The sequence below is a fragment of the Parasteatoda tepidariorum genome, chromosome 6, assembly GCF_982258835.1.
Source record: "Parasteatoda tepidariorum strain Cologne lab strain chromosome 6, Ptep-v5.0, whole genome shotgun sequence".
NCBI classification, from domain to species: domain Eukaryota; kingdom Metazoa; phylum Arthropoda; class Arachnida; order Araneae; family Theridiidae; genus Parasteatoda; species Parasteatoda tepidariorum.
The window spans coordinates 52732977-52755947 of NC_141760.1; the positions used below are offsets into that span (position 1 = coordinate 52732977).

Genomic DNA, 22971 nt, shown 5'->3' on the forward strand with positions numbered 1-22971 from the left:
TAATAACTACATTACACAAGGTGGTGTACAGTTGAGGAAAAAGATGTAAAATTTATGTTAAGATTGTTCAACAAATTTATGTTTGAAAAATTAAGGAGTTCATTTTATTTGAAAATTCAAATTTTAAAAATAAACTGTTCAATACAATCATTGAAATAAACATTTCATTATAACTATTAAAATAGTGTTAGGGTTAAGTCCAATTGTTACAATAAAAACAAGTTTACTTAATAAAACAACGAGATTTTGATCAAATAAAATTCACAAGTCCAATTATTTTACGCACAACTATATCATTAAGGCAATATTTAAAAAACTTATTTTTAATATTAAAATTAGCCGCAAACAAAAATGAATAAAATGGACACATCATTCAAACATCATCGATGTTTTGTTTCACAAATGAAATCAATTTAAATAAAAATTAGGTGGGAGGGACCAGTAGTTATAAAACAATTGATGGTTGCATAAAATTCGACTTCTTACAGCAAGTAAACCATTTAAAAACATTGAATGTTTATCCTTGACCAAGAAAGAAAACAAAGAGTTGTGACATTAACAAAGATAACCTTGAATTCTGAGACTTAACTTTCTCCCTCGCACTTATTAGAGCGTGTCAGTAGTAAATGAAGACTAGTAGTAAAATAGGTGATTCAGATACAAAAACAAAACAAAAATGGGAAAGTAAATAAGTCTTCCTGTTATTTTTTCTTTATATCTTTTTATTTGCGTGGGAATTATGCATTATTACACTGTAGGGTGCATAACGAAAACATTTTCTTCCAAATTTAAAATTTCCATTCCATGAAAAGTTGCCATTACGACAAAATGAAAAAAAATTATTATATAAAAAATACACATAATTTTAATTTTTAACTATTTCATTTATTTAGACTGAGGTTTTTATACAGATTGTTAGAGACTTATTAGTTACTTGACCTACTTAAACTTGAAAATTGTATTATATTTATGCTTAAGGAAATAATAAAAATTTACGTTTTTAATCTCGAAAAAATGAAACTTAATGTTCATTTCATGATTTTCAGCACACATTTGTTCGGTAAAAAACTATTTGGGAAACATGTGACTACAGTTTAAATTTTATATAAACTTGGAAACTTATGAGTTTCTAAAAAAGTTTTCTAATGTTACAGTTAGATAGTATGTATAAAAATATAAAGAATTCAATTTGGGTAATTTTAACTGAAATTTATTTTTCTCCCCATTTTAATAATTTATAATTAATATCAGTTTTGCAAAGTTTAATTTCAGAAGAAAAGCGCAGATATAGTAAGCGAATAGAGAAAGTAACTGAGTTAATTAGTGAGGGGTTATTGACGCAAGCCCCATTAGCTACATTCAAGCTATAATTTGGTTTATAAATAAGGATAAAAAAATAAGTGAATTTTTAAAAAAAAAAAATCAGATGAAAGGCTTTAAATTATGCTGTCGAAACCGCATATCATGTAATTTAAATGGGTCACATCATATAATAATAACAAATATAAAATTAAATTTATATTTAAAAAAAACTTATACATTTCTGAGACATTCGTGCCAGAAATTCGCTTATATTTAGAAGTTGAATAAATTTTTTAAAATTAATTTTTATTTTATTGCGTAAATCATAAAGAAGGGCATTTAAAATAGATTTTTTTCCAATCTAGATGTGAACAATCAAGCTTAACTTTCCTACTGAAATGATTAGCGCTTTTCTTACTAAAAAATTTTTTTTTAACTATCGTGCTTACTTAAACTACAACTGACTAAAAAACAATAATATATTATGTTTCAAGTTTAATCTATATCTTTATCGAACCAAGTTCTTTTTTAATTTAACAATAAAAAAAAAAAAAAAAAAAAAAACGAAAGAATAGAAGAGTTAAGAAATTGTGTTACGATATCTACAACTAATTGCAACAAGTTGCAGTTTCGAAGAAAATTAATAAATCCGAAATGAATTATTATACTTAAATTATTGTATATTAAACTTTAAAAAAAAATATTTTTCAATGGCGCATTTGAAAACCGCACCAGTATTACAAATTTAATAAGTAAAAATATAATCCTTCAAAGAATTGCATTTCCCCCCCTTTTTTTAACGAAAGAGATTAAAAGTTCTTACGTTAATGTGACCTTCTAAAATAATTCGTAGAAGAAAATTAACAGGCGTGAAAGTATTTTTCGTCAAGTCGATAATTGTTCCCGAAATTGCCCATTCATTGTCATAATTCCTTCTACTGAAAAGTGAAAATTGGTGAATAAAAATAATGATAGCAAAGTAATCATGATAATTAAGGGAATTATTTATAAAGCATCATCAATAAGGAATTTGGAGGGCAGAGAACAATTAAAAGGATGGTTGGAGGATAATTCTATTCGTTCATTTTGTTCTCTCGATTGATTAAATATTCTAAATTAAAACAGACACAAGAACTAAAGAAAGCGGTTTATCTTACATTTTTTTTATATGTTTATTATTTCTTTGAAAGATAAAAGAATTTAAATATTGGCTAAGCAAATACCAATATCGCTATTTATGGCATTTATTTCTTAAAAAACATTCAACTCAACTAATTAGTTTAACTTAAAAAACTATTGCTTTAATTAATAAAAGCATCATATGTACTATTATAATAAGTCATACTTCAAAGAAGGGTGAAAATAAGTTTTATCAAAGGATTTAATCTAATAATTTTATATTTAAAAAAAAAATTTTTTTTAAAGCAATTTAATAATTTTAAAGAAAGCTTTTAAGAAATTAATTTTTCTTATTTTGTTATTAATAAACTCTTTTCATTTCGTTAATTTTTATAATTAAACGTTAGTATTTCATTATGATAAAATAGAATAATGATCCGACGACATTACGCAAAACTAGATCAAGGGTATTGTGTGGTAATTAGCAAAATTAAAAAGCAATGTATCTATGGGCAAAAATTTTAAATTGCTTTTAAAAATTTGAGAACTATTCAGTGCATTGACCAGGTAAGAATAGAACTTAATTTCTAATAGAACTTTTCTTAACCCCATGGAAAAATATTTATAAAATAATAGCAGCAAACCTCGCTATATAAAGAAAATGGTGTTTGTCATCAAACTATCAAAACCATTCCCATTATTTTCATATAAGTTAATTCCTTTAAGAACATAATATTTAAAAATACGAAAATAGCTGTACGTTTTTTAATGGATAACAACATACAATTTTTAATTGAAATTTACTCTTTTATCTGCCGCGACGTAAATATTTTTGCATGTTTTTTAAAAGCAGTTTCGCAAAGGAAAAAAACAAAAGCCATTGTTTGATTGCCTTATACCCAATACAAAGCTTTAATTTTATGCAAAACATATTGCTGAAAAGAAATTGACTAGGTTTAAAAACTTACTAATATTATATATATATATAAATTCGTCAATTAGACGAGGTTTTAACTAATATGTAAATCATTAAAATCAATATATTAATGCTGAATTTTCTCAAAATTTTAGAGCCCTAAACAATGCAGGGATGGAACAACATATCAATTTTTTTTCAAATCAGATCCTAAATTCTTTCTTTTCCATAATAATAATAAAAATGGGGACAAACTAACAATTTATGCCATTTTAACAATCAGCATAGAGGTTTAGCTAGAGATAGATTAAACTTAATCTAGAAGCTATAAGTAACCTTTAAAAAAAAAAAATCGCAGATAAAAATAGTATATTATTCGCCAAAAGTGGTTATCCCATAGGTCAAATTACGCTTCGAATAAATACTGAAACAAGTTAGTTCTTAATACAAATAAAATACAATAAAAATAGTATATTATTCGCCAAAAGTGGTTATCCCATAGGACAAATTACGCTTCGAATAAATACTGAAACAAGTTAGTTCTTAATACAAATAAAATACAATTTTTCAGAGTAATCTCAACTAAGACTGGTTTCAATATCGTCTACAGAAGTGCCGATAAGATTCCTGTCTTGTTCGTAAATAGAACTAAGCATATCCCTTCATTATTGATAAGATTTGCGAGGATCGCTGCGTTGGAGACTGCGATGGAACAGACAGTCCAAAGGTTAGTTGACTGGGTGCATAGCATATCTGGACCACAGCTGTATGTGCTAAGGTGAATTTTTGCTGTAATACACCCTTCTTATTCGGTTCCGAAACCAGTTGCTTACCTCTGCCTTCTCCCCCTAAATTTTTTTTTCCCTCTCTTCTTCCCCTTCATCATCCCAAATAACTCCCTGCAGGAGGGCAGGCACTAAAAACCGGTCTGAAAATCTCACCCGGTTCTCAGCATCTTCTTTGGATACAGGCAGCAGCAATCATAGGCATTTTACTTCGCATCAGAACTCTTCTTTATTTTAATTTTGTTCTCGCTCCTTTTCCAGTACACAAAGGAAAGAACTTTGAATGATTCGATACGCAGTCAACTTTCGAATTTTAAGTGCTGCAAGTCATTATAATTATTTATTATCTTATTTTATACCGGAATGTACATGAGGCTTAAAATATGAAGGGATAAAAAATTTTTCTTAAAAATAATAATTAACTTAAATAGTATTCACAAGTAAGCTAGGAGGTCTTTCAATTATTATGTAACAAGGTTGCCACAGTAAAAAACGAACAAAAATAGTTGCTTTTAGTAGCCTCAAGCATGAAAATAGTTGCCTAAAACTATGAAAATACAGTCAAACCCCGCTATAGTGAACACGGTGTATAGTGAACTCCCGGATATAGTGAACAAAATGTTCGATCTCGTGCCTTGCTATACACGCATAATGTTATTTTTTGTGGATATAGTGAACCAAAAAAGTGAGGAAGTTGGATATAATGAACTTTTTTCCGTCTTCGACTGATTTTTTTTTTGTAATAATTTTGAAATGTCTTCTTCAAAATAAATACATATACCGATTTTTAAAACCATCTATAGAGGGGAATATAGTGATAAGCATTTTTTCTTGTTTACTACTTTTATCTCACTTTCCTATCCCTAAACAAACCAAGCAGATGTTTCCAAGCCATGCAGATTTCTGTCAGATGGAATGAGTAATTATTCCTTATTCGTCAAAGGGTTGGAAACTAATATGTGTTGATAAGGCCCTCATTTCAACTCCTTTTTGCTCTCAGTTCAGAGAAGCCGCAATTTTCCAGTATCTGGACAAATGTCGATGAATTTGCTAAGTGATTTTATGAGACTACGTTTATGTGCTCGAATGGCAAGTTAGACATGTTTAAAAAACGGAATAACAGAAATTCAGGAAAAATTGTCTGAGAGTTGGGAAGTGCTTCCATATCTGATGTTGAGGATTGCTCATCAGCTAGAGATTACTAATTTTTTTTGTACGCAAGACGAAGAGTAATGAAAAATAATACATTTTTTGCTACTACATAATATTTTTCAGTCATTTATTTAAATGATGTGTAATAAAAGGGAGGAGTTTGGGAACCATTAGTTAAATTGTCTGCGGAACGGATATAGTGAACACCCGGTTATAGTGAACCGAAATTTCGGTACCTTGATGGTTCACTATAGCGGGGTTTGACTGTAGTTGCCTGAACAGGAATAAAAATTTATCAAAAATAGTAGCCAAATAACTAAAATTATAGCTTAATTGTCAAATACTATATTATGCTCCAATTGAAAAAAGTTTTGTACAAATATAAAAGGTATACACATTGGAAAATAGGTACCTAAATAAAAGTTGAATTACAATAAAATATGAACGTTAATAGAAGGAATAAACAATTAGAAATAACTAAACTGCCCCTCAGAGAGAAAATATAACAAGTACTTTATTAAATCTAATGGAAATTAAAATTGTTGGCTTTTTGGACATAAATGATTGTATAAAAGTTTGCTTTCTCTTATTAACGTTCTGAAAAGTAACGTTCATTTGTGCGAAAAAACTTCGCTAAGATTAATAAAAGCCTCCTAATAGTCGCCTATTCCTGAAAATAGTTGCTTTTTTAGCCTTTTCAGGCAAAAAAGTCGCCATAATTGCCTAATGCCGAAAATAGTAGTCTGTGGCAACCCTGTGTTAAGTACCCAAGGGGAGAGATTTGCTTATTTTTGCGTACAAGAAGTTTAATATTTTGATGACAAAAATATTGAGTGAAATAATCAATATTTAGATTTTTGTATGAACGCTTGCATAAAAGCTGTAACCGAAGAGCACGCTTTACGTACCTAAGTGAAAATTAGAAATTTTACACAGAAAGTAAATACAATATAGCGGCAAAGACTAAAGACTGCAACTTAATTATGCAACAACAAATTACTAAAAATTACCAGAAAAATGTATTACATTTCGGATTAATTAATACTGTAATAAAAATCTTTATTATATAATTTGCTACTGTAAATTTACATCAAAGGTATAGAGAGACGCGCTTCACTACAACGCTGGGTGAAAAGTGAAAAATTATTTTTATTTAGATTATAGCGTTGAATTTTATGAAAATTACAACAAAAAAAAGTAGGAAATAAACATTTCTACAATAAAAAATAGCATTATCATCTATTAAAATTCGCAACTGTAATATAGACAGTAAAAATAAATACTCCAATATAATAAAATACACAACAATTTGTTCAGAAATTTTTTCTTTCGTTCAAAACATTAAGAGACACAACTTTAACTTCATATTAAAGAAAAATTAAGGGCAAAAATACAGCATAAATCAATGCTAAAAGTTTCTTCAAGACTATAAAAGACAATCGTTTTAAGCAAATGGATTTAAAAATAAAGATTAATGATTTAAAAGACATTTAAAAAAATAGGTAACCGTAATGATAAATTTATCAAATAAGTTAATAAATAACAATAAGTGTTTGCGTAATTCAAATTGCAATTTTAATTAATATCACATTTTTGTTTTTATTTGTTGTCGAATTTGAAACAAATTTCTCCAAGTTTTCAAGTTCTACTCATACGTTGTCATTAATCGAGCGAAATCTGAACATAATGAGATGCAACGCGGAGACGAAACTCGGATTAACTGAAAAGGCAACAGGCGCAGAGAGAGTGAGCACTTACAAGCACTTTTCATAGTGGCACAGGTACAACAAAAGGAAAGAATTAATTATCAAAAGAGGAAGCAACACACGCGCATCTTCAGAGACAAGGATTATTTCCTCGTGCAATTTCAAGGTGAACAGCCAAAGTGCCACGAGGAATATGGATTTTTTTTTTCCCTTCCCCTCTTTTTTTCTCGTTTCGCAGATTTCGTGATCTTTCATTTCATGACTAAACGAAAGCGCCGCTTGAATTCGAGACATTCCACCGCTGTTGGATAAGAATCAAGAAAGAGTATCTATACTCAAGATTTTTAAATTATAAGCTCCTTTGCTTTATTTAAACAGTCGAATTACTTCAATCAGTTAATAGAGATAAAGAAAATGAAATAGTGCAGTGGGAGAGGGGTTAAATTTTTTTTAAAATAAGTCATGATTTTGGAAATTTGGTAATTATATTTCTATCAAAACAATAAACCTTAATTTTTTTGACATTTAAAAAAAAAAAATTATTTAAGTAAAATACCAGTAAAAACAGAAATGGCTATATTTATAAACTTTTGCACCAGTATTTCTCGTCGAACATTTGAATTCAGAATAAAATGACATAATTCAAAAAAAAAAAAAAATAATGAAGTATGCTTCTCTGATACTTATTCTCAATGTTTTTAAGAATTCTTTTTCGAAAACTATAATTCAGTTTATTTTATTCATTTTAATAAAATGGTTATTGAAAAAAAAAATCATTCTTAACATTAAATCTGGTCAAAATAAGTAGTAGTTTTTTATATGTAGTAAGTAGTTAATAAGTAGAAGTTTTGTTACGTTCAAGGCTGTTAATAAAATTTTATTTATGTACTTGGGGTTCCCCCAAAAGATGCTCGATAACTACTTAGGGAACCGTTGAACTAGTGTACAGTAATATATAAAATAAATAGTAACTAGAAGGAAGAAATAGTTTAATATTAGTTAAATATGATATACAAAATTCAAATTGAATAAAGTGTAATTTATGTGAGTGCGAATCAGATCAGTTGATATGAATACCTTAACAAACATTTAATTGCTCAAATTTTATTTTCGTTTATGATACTTTGGGTACGGCCTCTAGATAGTACTGAGAATAAAAGCGTTTTATCTATGTTTACAGAGGTTTATAAAAGTTTACAAACTAATTTTACCAATCACCAACTAAATTTTTTTTTAAAGCAAATAACCGTGGAAAGTTAAAAAATGAATAGATATTAACAATTAGAAATATTGGCCAAACAATTTTATTGCAAACGTAGATAGATTTGAGGCTGAGTCATAACATTATATAACTCATTAAGCTAATACAATATTAACTTATTCTAAACATTATTTAAATCATTGAACTAATATAATATTAACTTATTAGGTTAATATAATATTACTTAAATAATTGAGCTAATATAATATTAACTCGTTGAGCCAGGGTTGGAGTTTTTGCCGGCAAAAAGGGGATTTTGCCAGGACAGTGGCAAAAACCTGGTAAAAACCGGCAAAAACTGGTAAAAACCGGCAAAAACCAAATTATCTAAATTGCTGATTAAATATTATTACAAAATACTTGAAACAAATTTAAATCAATCATAAGGAATAATAATTTTGATACATTACATGAAAAAATTATTTTTAACATATTAATAATTAATATAAAGGCAATAATTTTTAAAAGATTGAAAGTTTATGACCTCTTTTTATTTTAGAATCCTTAAATAAATGTTTTTTTACAAATAAATAAATATTATTATTTGTATAATATTATTATTATATTATAAAAAATTATTATTTGTACAATGATTAACTACACATCTAGATAGATATTTTACGCTTTAAATTATAGTTAATTTAAAATAAGTTCATTTCACAGGAAAAAAGAGAATAATCGCAAATTTTCCAATCAATAATGTTTTAAACTACTAAAATGATATATTATTACATTATGATTTAATTATGGAATAATAATTTTGTTAATTGTTCTGTAATTATTTATATTTATAGTATATATTTCAATTTTAGGAATAATTTTGTACCAAAAATGTGTTTTTGTCCTCTCATCTTGGAAAATATAGGTTTTTGCCACTTTTTGCCAATTTGCTTGGCAAAAACCTGTTTTTGCCAGGACGGTTTTTACCGGTATTTACCATGGTTTTTTCCACCTGCGGCAAAATCTTGCCAACCCTGCGTTGAGCTAATATAATATTAACTTATTGCGCTAATATAATATTATTTAAATCAACTAATATAATATTATTTAACTCACTGAACTAATATAATATTATTTACTCATTGAACCAATATAACATTATTGAGTTAATATAATATTATTGAGCTAATATAATATTAATTAACTCGTTGAACTAATATAATATTAACTTATTGGGCTAATATAATATTACTTAAATAATTGAGCTAATATAATATTATTTAACTCACTGAACTAATATAATATTATTTACTCATTGAACCAATATAACATTATTGAGTTAATATAATATTATTGAGCTAATATAATATTAACTTATTGTGCTAATATAATATTATTTAAATCATTGAACTAATATAATATTATTTAACTCATTGAACTTATATAATATTACTAACTCATTGAGCTAATATAATATTATTTAACTCAAATGGAAATACATGATTCAATTTATCGCTTTATTAAAGATGCAGAAATTTGGAATGATCTTTGACCTTACCGTTGTTCTATTAGCATATAAATACTTAATAAACTTAGCGCAATATTAATAAACTGAGAAAATTTTTCCTTTCTAACATATTTTTCTCATTTGTGATTGTTTTAAACGTTTTGATATGGTCAACTGATAAATAGCACTTGAAATTAAAACAGCCACGACCCCGCCAGTGAAAGTCTAAAAAAAAGGCCGAATTTCGATGAGAAATGAGCCTGCTTAATCCACAAATGGCGCGAGAAGTGGAAGCAGATTTCCACACCATTTCCCGAAAATCCGATTACCAGAGATAATTCTGTCCGAGAAAGGAAAGATATCCACTTTTCCTCCTGACTTTTTAACAGGAGAAAAGAAGAAAAATGATTTTTTTTTATTATAAAGTTTTCTAAGCCTTTCCCCTAATCCTTTACAGAGGAAGCTGTTGCTGGCAAAGAGAGTTTGGCGCCATTTCGTGCCTAAAGTGAGAAAAGCGTGATTGAGATCGAAAAAGGATAATCAAGCAGAAGATAAATAAAGGGGGGTGGGGACGTTAGAGGCAGCTGTTTAAAATTTTTTTCTTCTCTTGCAGCAACAATCAACGTGATAATACCTCAGAAAGGTTTTTGAAATTTTGTCCGAGCAGCTATCGGACAGAAGGAATTTAAGATGAAGAAGTCAAAATGACAAGAATATTTTGAGATAGATTACGGAGAGGGGAAAAAATGATGAAAGAGTGTATAGGTGCGTTAACAAGATTATCTTTTTCATTGTTTTTGGTATAATCTGTTGATAAAATGAAGTTGATAACAGAATAGTTGCTTAATTGTTTCTAGATTTATGTCAGGTTAAAGTTTTGTACGAACTTTTTGTGATGGGTTCTGTTTCTTTAGGAGAAAAAATCGTATCAAATTTGAGAAAAAATAGGGTCCTGTTTTTTTAAATTTTGTATAAAACATCACAGAACAATTGTGTTGAACTTTTAGCAAAAGTTTCCGTTATTGAGAAATATTTACTCATAATTTCGTGAATCTAAAACTTTGGTAGAATGAGACTACGTGAAAAACAATTGCAGTAAAATTTAGGTATTTCAATGAGTTGTTCGTTTAGTTTGAATGAAAGACGTCATCGGTTCGGTTTTACAAAGCAAAAAATATGTGAAGGGACCATTTTTAAAATTAAAATTATTGTGACGAGTCATTTTCCAGATACATTATTTTGTGATGGGTTGTGCAGAAAATTATTTGTGAAGGGTCCCTCCCTTTTTACGATAAATTATCTTGGTAAGATTTTTTTTAACATACGAAGTTCGGTTTTGGAAGCTTTTAGCTTTCTATATTGAGTTAATGACAGCATTATTTTTATCATCATTACTATTTTTATTTTAATCATCTCAAAATTTAGTAACTTTTGCTCGTATTAAATTAGAATTATATCAAAATAGACAAGGATAAAATAATACAGATTAACATTTAAACAATCCGCATTTTTGTGTGTATGTAATTGTTTCACATCTCAGGCTCTAATTATTTTTAAAACAATCAACAAATCGTTTAACAGTTTTTTTTGTTTTGTTTTTTTAATTTAATTCTTTTTTTAGTTCAGCGATAAATAGTTAAGTGATAATCACCATACCAAAAGTCAATTTAATGACAGGTTTTTAAAGTATTCATATTAAAAATCCATATATTACAATTTAACAAAACCCAAACCAGAGATATAGAACAAGCATTTTCATTAATTTTGTCTACAATATAAGTATAATAATAACTCATGTAGTTAAAATAAAAGATCTTTAAAAATCAAAAAATTCAGCTAAAAATGGATAAAAATAAAATTGAAAAATGATAATTTCTGTAGAATGTTTTATAATTGAAATCAGTAGAAAGCGAAAAATGTCCTTTTACAAATATAAAATAAAGCAACGTGAAATAGTTTCCTTTCAAATTGTATTAACTGATTTACAGCATGAAAAAAAATCTACTTAATTCAATTTAAAAACAAAAACTATATTTAATAATAGTTTAAGAATAACGATACTATTAAATACAATTCAATGACAACCGAGTTATTAAATAAGAATTTAAAAAAATCTTTCTAGAAGATTATCAATTCCATCTCATGTGTATAAGAAAAAAAAGTGTTCTAACTAGTTTAATTTTAAATCACTGAAGAGCTGAGAGTATAAATAATAGAAAGCATGAACTCGGTTTTGATTGAAGTTCAAAAATAAGGAACACATTTCGTCCTTGCTGGAGGCTAAAAATACAAACTACGCACTAATTGTCTCCACCCAAAAAAACACCAACTCTCCATTACGCAATCGCATTACGAATTTTTAAGAGAAAACAAATAGAAAAAAGTGCAATCGCCTCCAAAACAAAAACAAACGCTGAGGGGCTCATTCCTTCCATTTCAATTCTATTTAACTACTTATTTCATGAGGGGAACGTCAGAGAATTATTTTTAAATGCAAAAAATTATATATTGTACATATATACTAATTATACAATCCAGTTCTTCGCAGGCGAATTAATTAAGTAATAGTGAGAGTTTGTCAGCAAATGGCAAAGCTCATTAATGTTAAAGCTGGTACTAAGTACAGTATTTTATAATCCACCTGATACTTTTCAGGCTTATGACAGTCAACCCATATGCTTTTCAGCTTATTAAAAATGTAGAAAGATTTACTCAACCAGTGCAAATTTGCTTAGGCCTATTACAATGGGCCTGTTAAAAGATATTAAGCAATAGATGTCGCTGTCGGAGAGGACAGCGTTCTTTTCCCTCAGTACGTTTAAAAAATTTGTTCTAAAAAGTAGTGTGGTTGTAGTGTTTGTATTTTGTGTATGTTTTTGTTCGTCATTAAAATGTGTTGTCCGTAATTTTGGGTTTTTAGTATCAATTATTTAGTACCCGGGGCCTTTTATCGATGCCGGTTAATCAAGAAGAATTAAACTTACTGAGCAATGACTGACATGTTGGCAAGCAAGCCTAAAAATATTTGGACTTATTCGCTAACAATCTAAATTAAACAAGTCTGATTGAGGAATAAATAATATCCGCTCTTAACTTAAAAGTAAAATAAGTCTAAAAAGTTATACTGATAAGAAAATACTGAAAACTTTCAGAAGTAGCCCAAAGGCTACAAAATAACAGTGATGGAATACAACGGGTCAAATTTTTCAATTACCTTACAACAACTACCATACATAGAAGGAGTGATATAATATCCAAATGGGTGATACAAGACGAATCTAAAATAGCGCTCAGAGTTAGCCCCTGTAAAATTCCCCTCAGAATAATGAACACTGACTAACAAGATAATTTATCTTGAATGAACAAGTGATGATCCCTAAATCCACATCATATGCTACAACACTAAAGATACAAAACAGCTCTACAATAAATTTGTCATGTAAGTTTTAAAAAAACTTAAAAGAGAAAAAAAAAAACGAATTTTCAGGAACTAAAAATAGTTTTCTGCTGTGATAAAAATAAATCCCGTTTTTATTTGATGCCATTGAAACTGGGAAGGTTAATGAAAGTATGGAAAAATCGAGCTATTCTCGACTTTCCTCAGTTCGCCAAACAACTCGGAAATCTTATCCTTGAAGTTATGCAGGATATTTTACTCATTAGGAAATAAAAGAGATGCTTTTTACTGCACACAGAAACAATTTAGAGGACTACAATAAGTTCATAATAACCCAATCATGTACTATTTGACACAGGTTTTTTGAGCGAGTAGTCATCTTAGATTACATGGGTTTGATGACTAATTTAAGGGTGTATATTCGTAACATCAAAGAATACTTTAGAAGTATGCTTAATTTTTGTATTATGTTAAACAATGTGAAATGCTCGGCATCAAATTATGGACTTAACTGTAAAAAGTACTGGTACTTTTCACCGTAAAGTCCATTTTTACCGGAACCTGATATTGAACAAAACATCTGATATACCGTAATTTTTACAGTAAAATTACTCAAATTAAAGAAATATTACTGTAAAAATTATAGCACAATAATTTGCTGTAAAAATGTTTTTTACGGATGACGCACACAAAGTGCAAGTACTTTATACCGTAATTTGATCCAGAATTATTTTACAGCATACAAAAAGTGCCTTGTTATGTTTCATTTCAACAAATTTTAAAGTAATCCGCGATAATTAACATTCGCTGAAAAAAAATGCTTGCCAAAGTTTAAAATAAAAAAAATAATGATAGAAATTTTAAAAAAAATCATTATTAAATTTTTTATTAACAATGTCTACTTTTTGTGTACTATAAATACATCAAATGCAAGATTTTCACGGCAAAACTCATAAATCCGCAATGTATCACAAAAAAAGAGAATGTAAATTCTAAAATTGATTAAAAAAAAAAAAAGTCTGCCTCAGATAGGCAGTTAAAAGTGTGCAATCTTATCATAGTACCTTTGCACTTACGTTCTTATCGTGATAGCTCAACACTTTTTTCTTCCTTTTTCCATCGTTTCGTATTTTAATTTTAAACAGCGTCAGCATTTTAAAGAGAGAGTTGAAATAACTAGTTTTTCAGCGCTTTGCAGCACAAAAAAAAAAAAAAAAAAAAAAAAAAGTATGCATAACCACTTGATGATAATGAGTAAGAAGGATAAATGAATACAGTGACACGTGTCTTTCCGGGAGATTATCCTTCCTTTTATGACTGTCATTTACCTCCACTTCATCGAAGGTCACGTTTTTTATTTTTATATTCCCATTTATTTTAACGTGTTCAATTTTATATGAATCAGTCTTTTATTTTTGATGGAGAATAAAAAAAAGTTTACATCATTTGAAATGGACGACGCTGTTACTTAAAGCACTCAATTAAAGATTGAGACACTTTTAATGATGGATTGATAATGAGGCATCAATTATGATAATAAGACAAGTGCAGATTTCAAAATTCCAATTGAAGAAACGTATATAATATCAGATAAAAAAAGAAAAAAAACTCATCTACCGTTAAAACTTTTAGACTGCTTTAAGCCATCGTTCTATTTTATAACGATAACGGTATCAGGTTGAACTATAATAAAGTGATAACTAATCTTCCTTTAACTTGATTACACGATAGTACACTGAGATAAAGAGAATGGTCAAAATTACAATAATATGGTTAAATTTACCGTGTTTAGGGCGGAATGGGAAATCCAAACAGCTCGGTAATTACTACCGAAACGATTTGGATTATGATTTTTAGCAAAGTTAACAATAAAATATAGTTTTCGAATACGTGATAAAATTTGGCATAAGCGGTAAGGTTTGCTAATTTTATTATGAAGCATTGGAGCATGGCATTGAAACCATTTATTCAGTTTATTATATATTTTTTACTAAAGTGTGGTAATAAAAACTGTAATTTTAAAAACCAGAATTTCCATAACCAAATGAACGGAAAAAAAATTACTAAATGACTAGTTTTAAATACCGCATATTTCGATTTTATTAACCAGAATTATGATTATTTTTACTAGAAATGCCATTACCATACAGAACGGTAATTTTACTAGAATTTTTCCTTCGTGTATGGTTCAACTTATTACAATATTGATAATTCGCCCGGTATAATGGTTCAAGCTGAAGTAATGTTTCTAAAAGTAAATCGGAGTTAGAATAAAAAAATACTAATAATAATTTAATCTTTAAAACATATTGCGTTATAAAATTAAGCGCACTGTTCGTAAATATTTAGTTTTGTGTTATTTATAATATCTCATACATAAAATAATAAAAAAACTACCGCTATAAGGATGTTGAATTTCATGTATATCACAAATATGAACTTTAGTTGCGTAACATGCTTATTACAGATAAGAGTCGATCTTTTATCGAAATGATCTAGTTCAAATTGGTTTCAAGTTAAGACGTCAGCGCCGTAAATCTCGAGTAAATCAACTCGTACGACGTTCGTAAAATTTCAGACTTCAGGACATTTCAGACTTTTATCAAATAAATACAAAACCCTGAAATATTGCATTATCTCGATGTGAGATAAATAAAATCAAAATATTTTGGTTAGGAAAAAATTACAATAAAAAAAGCAAATAAAAATAAAGAAAACATGTGTTTTAAAAGGCAATACATATATATTTTGAAAGAAAAATAAAGGACATTTTTTTATCCATAAAAATTTTTTTTATTGAACAAATAACGATTTTTTTAGGAAAAAAAAAGAATCATCAATAAAATATGCTGATCATAATCAGCTACGCAAACGATAAAATAAATTCCAAATAAAGTTTTTTTTTTTTTTAAATTTAAAATTTAATTCAGAAACAAATTATTATAGGATATATTCAAAACATCTCAGCTCGCTGTAAAATTTCTGGAATGTAAAATACTATAATTCACAATCGAAAAAATATATATATTAAAAATAATCCCTACATAATCACACAAAATTATCTGCGCCTGTAAAAGTGTACGAAATCAAATATATATGTGTACCGTATGCACTTAAAACTTGCAAAAAGTGATTGTGAATAAAATCGAAAAAAGAGAAATGAAGAGTCTTATTAACTCATTTTATCTGGTTATTTTCACGTTGCATATTACATAAGCTCTTTGGAACAGGTTTTCTCAAGGGCATAAAAAGGTGACCATTTTAGAGAATAAAGCACTTCATTATCATCACGTGGATAGAATTGATAACCCTTTATACGAGAGGGGCAATTAGAGATGCATTTAATATCTCTCTCTCCCTATCAAACACTCTCTTATTGACGAGGAAAATTGAGCGGCAGTTCCTTCCACCGAATTGAGGAAAAGTAAAATATATACATTTCGGAAAGCAAACGAAGTTCTAGAATTTTCTATGAAAGGAATATGAAAGAATGATTGCAGAAATAAATTCATACATACATGATCTTTTCTGATTTTGTATATTTTATAATCATTTATCATTTATTGTAGAACGATTCGCAACCCTAAGAGTGAGTTAATATTTCTTATTCTACTTAAACACTCGTCTGAAATTTAAAATTAGAAAACGATTTCAAACATTCATAGATTCATAGTCATTAACAGAATCGTTTGCTCGAAGAAAAAAAAAAAAAAAACTTTTCTACCTACAAGTATAAATTCTACTAATAAATATTAGTCATAAAATAATATCCAGGCACTGTTTGGTTTACCATTTTATTTTGCATCAAAAGTGCGTAAATTAAACAAAATTTGAAGGATCGCTACAGAAAATTTCTCCTAGAGATTATGAATGCAGAATCAAAATAAAAGATTAACTTAGTATTGTTTACGAATTAAGCAAGAGGGGAAGAAAGCAGCACAAATATTGTCACACATGAATGAAACTCAGACATTCTATTCAACAGTTAAGAAGGTGTTAAATTACAGTACCGAGACGATCGTTTTTGTGACTTAACTTGTTCTCTCTTGTTTTACGTCACTCACACGTTGTATTTAGCTTTATTCATGAATGCATAATGTTCTTTTGAAAAGGGCGATCTTAACATGTTTAAATAGTTTTAATCTTCAGGTGATCGGCGTAAAATTTGATCGTAGCAGCAATAGGACCACAGGTAACTGACAAAGGCAAAATTTATTATATTTACCATAATACTTGACCTGAATATCTATATTTCCGGCCAGTGCCCGGTAGACTCTAATAGCAACTTTTTCCTCAAACCCAATGAGTCAGTGACAGATATCGATGAGTCCGTTTCCGAAGCCCCTTTTTTGCAAACTTTGTTTTGCTTGGACTAATATTATTCTTAAAAAATTTCAGAATAGAAACAATCAACGGTTACAAATTATTAATTAATCAATAAAAATAATATAGTGACTAAAAATAATATAGTGATAATATAACAATAATTTAATATAGTGACTTAAAAAGAACTTAATTTAAAAATATCTTGGGAGGCAAAATACATTTAATGTATGTTACTACGATTGACCGAAATTAAGAGAATGTTGACTTTAACCAGTGAACAACAACAATAGTAGCTTTGGTGTATGTTCGAAATATTTGCTATATTTATTCGTTGATGTTATTATATTAATTTGATATTTTAATATCTGATGAGGATAGATTAGGAGAAACATCAGTGTTCGGAATACCAGACAGTGGCACTTTACTAGACCTAGTAATATTTCGGACATTTACCAAAGCGACTATGTGATGATAAAATATTTTCACCCTTAAGATGACATATTTTACAACCGTCGTTGAACAACCGACTCAATTTTTGGGTTAACAACTACTACTGTTCAACTCTGTAACCTTGGGATTTTGAATCCAATCCAGAAGACAAGGGAACTCCTACCTGGATCAAGTATTGAATGAAAACTGACTTTTTTGATGCAACTAACCCGCATTTGCGTTACATGGAAAAGGATATTATGAAAACCTCCCACGGTTAGCCCGACGGCAAGGGCACTCTAACCCATGATTCGTCAACCACTGAGGAGATTTTACGTCAGCACTGTGTTCGGTGCAAGCCAGGTGCAAAAGTCACATCAACCAGCCATTGCTGGAATTCGAACCCAGTTCACCCCATTGGAAGGCGCAAGCTCTTTCCTCTGAGCCACCACGGCTCACAATATAATATTTTATTTTTTATTTTATCCGTCGTTGAGCAGCCGGTCCAATTTTGGTTTTACGACTAATAATGTTAAACTCCGTAGCCTTGTAATTTTGAACCAATGCAGAAGACAAGGAAACTCCTTGATCAGTATCCCCAGAGGTATTGATTTGCTATGGGGACATGGAGGTCTTTGCGTTTCGGCAGATTTAACGTGCATCAGTCACCACTTACTACACGGGGCCGGCGGGGATCGAACCCACGACCCCTTAGACATGGGGCCAGTGTCCAACCAACCATGCTATCCCGGCCTACAATGAAATATTGCAACAAAAAAAAATTTTTTTTTTAATGTGACCATTTATTCTTCTTTCTATTAAAGCTTATTATTACTTCAGCAACAGGCATAATAATAACATGTGAGCTATGTGCAAAACATGATGGTGGGTGTATGCATGGAAAGCCAATGCCAAAGTGCGAAAAAAGTATGTGGTGTAGTTGCGGTTTCCTTTTGCATCAAAAGTGAGCAATAATTGATAAGGATCAATACATAGGCATCCACAGAGTAATGACCGCAAATCAACTGCGACACAAATAGAGAAGATAGCAACTTTACCCCGCATTTACTAATTATAAATAATAATAAAACAAACACATCATTGTGATTTGTTTTCAAACATAAGATAATTTTAATACGAGACACAGTTTCGGCATTCACAGATGCTTTCCAATTTTTTCTCCGGATGAACTTGGCATTTTTATTTAAATTCATTTATATAATCGACATTTTCGTTTAAATTCGTAACATTAATATGAGTTATCAGTAATTACATTACAGTGACAGTTTGATATTATTTGTTGTAATAATCCAGGAATAGTGGAAAAACTCAAAATACGAGTGTAAAGTGCCAACTGTACGAGGATTCAATAAGAATTTTTTTTAAATTCTCTGGCTTCAAATTTAGTTGCTGAGTTTTGTATGGTTTAATGATATCAAGAAGAGATTTATAAAGAGATTGGAAATATTATCAATTTTTCAAAATTTGTCATTTTCATAAAAATAAAAAAAAATAAAGAAGAAAGAAAATACATCTCTACCCATTCATGGAAAAAATATTTTTTTAACTCTTTCTTTTTAATATTTAAATTATAACATTGGAAAAATTCTAATTAAATTTTAAAAGTCTGGACAAGAAAATAAAAACATAAGGCATTTTTAACTATATATCAAACAGTGCTTTGTCTTAACTTTCAGTTCCTTCAATGTCAACAATTCGCTAAAAATACAGTATTTTAATTTTTTCTACGCAACTTAATAATGGAATAACTGTTCCTAAAAAAAACATCAGGCATCAACAATTACAAAACTTCGTTTTCAAAAGAATTGTTCTCAATTCTTACATCAATTAAAACTTTCATTTAAGTTTAATTTTGTTCAAATAGTTTCGTCGTTTTGTTAAGCAGTTCGTCGAGTCAGATTTTGTTTGAACATTTTAACAAGAGCAAGACCTCTTATGTTCGTAGGGTTTCCCACAATTTATAATTTTTTTAAAAAACCGTGAATTACTTTTGATCTAACGATCGGATTTTCATGAATCAGGATTCAATCTAGATCGGTTCGTGGGCAAATTGTTGATTTCAAAAATTGAAATCAACATCAAAGGGTCCAAACTTATGACCGTTTTCCTGAGCAAACTTTTGGGACCATATTTTACAGATTGTAGGTGCCCTCATATTTGTAGGGTCAAGAATTTGCATCCTTTTGAAAAAAAATTTATGCTTAATTAGAGAGAGTACGTTTGTGCGTCTGATCTCGTAACTTTATTATCGTCTGCACCAATGAACTAGCATATTTGAGGTCAGGACCTTGAATCATTAACATTAAGGCATGGTAAGTTTCCATGATTATTGCTATGAAATTCCGCATGGTTTTGAAACATCCGATATTTTTAATACGATATTACGATAAGCGAATTTCAAATTTGAGTAATCACTTTTTGACTTGCTTGCTTTGGTTTCAGAAAAAAGGTTTCTTATTTAAATTTTATAAAACCTCTTATAATTCAAGTAAAATGAATAACATCTGATAAGATTCAAAACCAAATAAATATTGATTCTTATTTTGAACCATTATGATTTTGCTTTATCTTTTTATTTAAACCTTCTTGATTTTCTCTAATTAAAATATGTATGTTTGTTTACACTTTATTACCTATTAGCTTTTTTGGTAAAAATTTATATTCCCCCTCCCCCAAATATTTAAGTAAGTATTAATTATTGAAAAATCGATTATTGATAAAAAGGGGAAAAAATAGAATAATTATCACTTTTTTCGATTTTGAATGATTTCTAATAATTAAAGGTATTTAATTTTTAACAAATATACATATCTTTTTGATAAAATATTTAGCACTTAAAACACTAATGTTTACATAAAAATTATCATATTTGCCGCCAGCAAGACTAAACATGCGTGTAGCCCTACGTTAGTCAACCTGCTGTGCAATAGGTCCTTCACTCAAAAAGGTTGTGCACCCTTACTTCATACAATACATTAGCCTAAACATAATATACTTAATTTAATCATGTCTACAAATTTGGAGTTTTGTTCTTAATAACATAAAACAATATTTAAAAAAAAAAAAAAAACTATTTTTTCATAAATGAAAAATGTGCAGTCACAGATTTAAGTTTAAATATGATAACTCATGAATCCTTAACGCTCCATTAGGTTTATTTATTATAAAATAAAAATACCCTGTCATAATTACTATACAAAAAATGCCGTATTTTGTACATAAATTAACGACTCACTATGTTTGCTCATAAGGTAGCCAAAAAATTTTTAAAATTTTTCAAATAATTAATTAAATCTAAATGATAATAATTAATGAACCCTACCTTCCAACCGGCAGAACTGTTGCTGTCCCCTTTATCCTTGAAATATGCCACATTCTGTACCATCCACTCGTATATTTGGGCGAGTGTCAATCTCTTTTCAGGAGAACTTTGGATAGCCTGTGTGATAAGATCGGCATAAGACATATTACCCCAAGCATTCCGCCTTGAGGAATTTTTCTTCGGGGCTTGTGGATCGAGGGCGCCGCCGGGGATATGCCCCTGCAGATGGGCAGGCAATCCGCTTTTCTCATCACCTTCCCCGGCTTCCACAAAGTTCTCAGGACGGGGCAAGGGCCATGTATTCGACCGGGCCCTCGTCTGAGGCTCAAAGTTCGGGTCGATGTCCAATGGGTCCATAGTTGTGAGTCCCGCGTGGTAATCCACTTTTGAAAATTGATGATGTTCAGAGTCGGAAGAAAACAAGGTGTTGAAAGTACCCAGTTTTGATTAATTCACATCAAAACACAATACTTTAAGTTAGGTTTTAGCGGCACAGCAGTTGTTAATCACACTTTCAAAGGGAATGAAGTCCTGTTTCGACGGCATGTCAGAAAAAACACAAATTCTTGAAGTTAAAAATAAACGAATCACAAATAAAAAACAAACAATATCAAGTAAGGTGGACTAGAACAAAAATAATGTACGAGTTTAACTTGTTTTCACTTAATTACGTAACTGTAATGTTGATATGTACTACGTAGGCATGGTGAAAACTACAGGAAAAAACAATCAGTAATCGTAGTACAACTTTTAATTCACTTCGCGTAGAAAGGGGTAGTTGTAGTAAAATTCACTAACGCAATAAGAAAAGAATCCCGAGAGCTTAGAGGAACCAAAACATACGACGCACTTCCAAGGTTGCTTTCATTTAGTTGAAAGAGTGAAAAAAATTATTAAGCAAAAACCACTTTAAAGCCGCAAAAGCTGAGGGAGCATGTCGAAGAAGTTTTTCCCCATCATTCAGGTGATTTAAAGCTCCCCAGTTGAAATCCACAGGTGGTCAGATATAACAACAAAACCGCGAAGAAATTTTTTCGGACTAAAGTTAGCGACGTGCTGGTTACCGAAGTCACATTGCGGGGTAACTAGTTGATTCGGTCTGAGAGGAAACAACTGCGCCGCGAATCTCACGCATTTTCTTGATGACGTCGTTGGTGACGTCAGGTTGCCCTTGGCGACGACTGAACGCTAAAGTAACGAGCTAGAATGTTTTTGGTATGTAGAAGTGTTGATAAAACTCTAGAGACATCTATCGTGAGTTTTTAGCATTTATAAAACTCAATGGGGGTAAAAAGTTGAAAAGCGATAAGAAAGCTAAGGTTAACAAGATTATTTCTGAACAGATTCGAAACTTTAAAAATAATCACAAAAATAATTGAAAACCATGATATTCTGTATACTTCTCTAATAAGTAAAATTTTAAAGAAATTTATGAAATTCTAATTTAAAATCTCTTTTAATAAAGCTGTTATTTACGTTTTTATTAGTTAAATTCGATTGTATCTTTTAATTCATTCAACAGTTACTTCGTCAAATTTTTACAAAGGGGTATTTTACTAAGCGCATAAAATTTTTCGCAAATTCATCTCTATGTTAGGCCTGAGGAGAAAAATATGCTTTAAAAAATAAAATTTGACTATAAATTTATAAGTTTTAAAAAAGTAACTCAAGTTTGCATGGAGTCACGGATCGTGGACTATTTAACTACTTAGAATAATATAGACCGCAGGTATAATTTTAGTAAAAATGACTGATAAGCTAATATGTTATATATTTGAGAAAATTTAA

The 22971-nt window shown here is 29.4% G+C and overlaps 1 protein-coding gene across 1 annotated transcript in view; it reads right to left on the reverse strand.

Moving 5' to 3' along the window:
- LOC107449813 (forkhead box protein O3) overlaps nucleotides 1–22378 on the reverse strand; it is a 116581-nt gene extending 94203 nt beyond the window's left edge. The window contains exon 1 of the mRNA XM_016065471.4: nucleotides 21184–22378. Coding sequence (XP_015920957.1) covers nucleotides 21184–21540 — 357 coding nt within the window. The 5' untranslated portion in view covers nucleotides 21541–22378. The remainder of the gene's footprint in view (nucleotides 1–21183) is intronic.
- Nucleotides 22379–22971: the final 593 nt, after the last annotated feature.